The 1,512-nt window shown below is 42.1% G+C and overlaps 1 protein-coding gene across 1 annotated transcript; it reads left to right on the top strand.

Annotated features, from left to right (window-relative positions):
* Positions 1 to 280: 280 nt before the first annotated feature.
* LOC117176637 lies at positions 281 to 871 on the top strand. The gene has a single exon (XM_033366890.1). The coding sequence runs from the start codon at positions 281 to 283 to the stop codon at positions 869 to 871; it is 591 nt and encodes a 196-aa protein (XP_033222781.1).
* Positions 872 to 1,512: the final 641 nt, after the last annotated feature.

Raw genomic sequence — 1,512 nt, 5'->3', positions numbered from 1 at the left:
AAAGTGTAGCAGTCAACAGGCGTTATACGTCTTATATATTTTAAAACTTTTTATAGTTGCAAAAAAAAAACTATTGCGATTATTCTGTGACCTTCTATAGGGAATTTTAGCGTAGAATCCGAATTTCAACAATTTAAAAGTGGATTTTGCTGTTTTTTCGAGTTTTTTAAAAAGGAACTGAATGGGGACCCAATGGGGTCTTCACGGGTACTTTGTAGAGGCTTCATTTGGTTTCTTCGGTCCGCCAGGGTTGCTAGACAGCGGTTCGACCTCAAACTTCATGACATCACGTTTGAGTCAAGATCTGCAATTAAAGATTCACGAACAAGACATCGAGATAGGCGCAACATGCACTCAGAACACCTACTATACAAAAGCAACAATTGGTTCCAGATTCAACGGATATTGTGCAACCCTAAATTTCTTAGTCATAGAAAGGGTTACAAGAAACCTACCAGTCCTTACGAAAGCAGATAGGCCTTGGGAGATACCACCTAACCTTAAATTAGCGGATCCAGAGTACCATGCAGGCGGTGAGGTCGACATCGTTATCGGAATTGGACTCTTCTGGAATCTGATTTGCATAGGACAAATTAGGCTATCCCGAGGACTTCCAGTGTTGCAGAAGATGAAACTAGGCTGGATAATAGCCGGTGATCTTCCCAACGTTTTAGGTGATCTTCGCGCAATGTGCAATCTCAGCCTCAGCAGATTGGATACTCAGATTGAGAAATTCTGGAACATTGAAGAATCTCTCAATCATCACCCTATCTTATCATCAGAGGAAGCTCGGTGTGAAGAGCTATTCAAGAAGGATGTTACCAGAGACAACGACGGCAAGTTCAGCGATAATTATATTCCGCATTCATGATGGAATATAAAGAATTGAGTCACATGACAGCTATAAGTGGTGAGTCCTTACAAGGTCATGAAATAAAGTATTATATTCCTCATCATTCAGTTTTAAGACCGGACAGCACAACAACAAAGTTGCGAGTCGCCTTCGACGGATCAGCAAAAAGTACTTCCGCAAGTCGCTGAATGACATACTACTCGTTAGGCCAACTCTTCAGCAAGATTTCCACTCACCGGTGTTGCGTTTCAGACTTCACCGCATTGTCATCACTGCGGACATCGATAAAATGTACAGACAGGTGTGGATTCACCCTGAAAATCGCAGCCAGTAGTGCATTCTCTCGCAAAAAATTCTGAAATACTAGGCAGTCTGATGAGTCCCTGAAAAATGAAACACGGAGACGTTTTTTTGGCCAAAGTCGGTTTTATTTTTCAAAATACTCTCCATTTAGGTCGATACAGCGAGTCCAACGATTTTTTTAACTTTTTGATACCGTCCGAAAAGTACTCGATCGGAAGGTCTCCAAAATACGCCTCAGTTTCAGCTATAAGCTTCTCATTTGAGTAAAAACGCTTACCGGTGAGCCATCTCTTCAGGTTAGGGAACAAGTAATAGTCGCTGGTGGCCAGGTCTGGTGAATACGGTGGCTGAGGAAC

This window comes from Belonocnema kinseyi, chromosome 7, assembly GCF_010883055.1.
Source record: "Belonocnema kinseyi isolate 2016_QV_RU_SX_M_011 chromosome 7, B_treatae_v1, whole genome shotgun sequence".
Classification (NCBI taxonomy): Eukaryota; Metazoa; Arthropoda; class Insecta; order Hymenoptera; family Cynipidae; genus Belonocnema; species Belonocnema kinseyi.
Note: the sequence above shows the minus strand (reverse complement) of the source record. Positions and strands in the feature narration are given on the sequence as shown.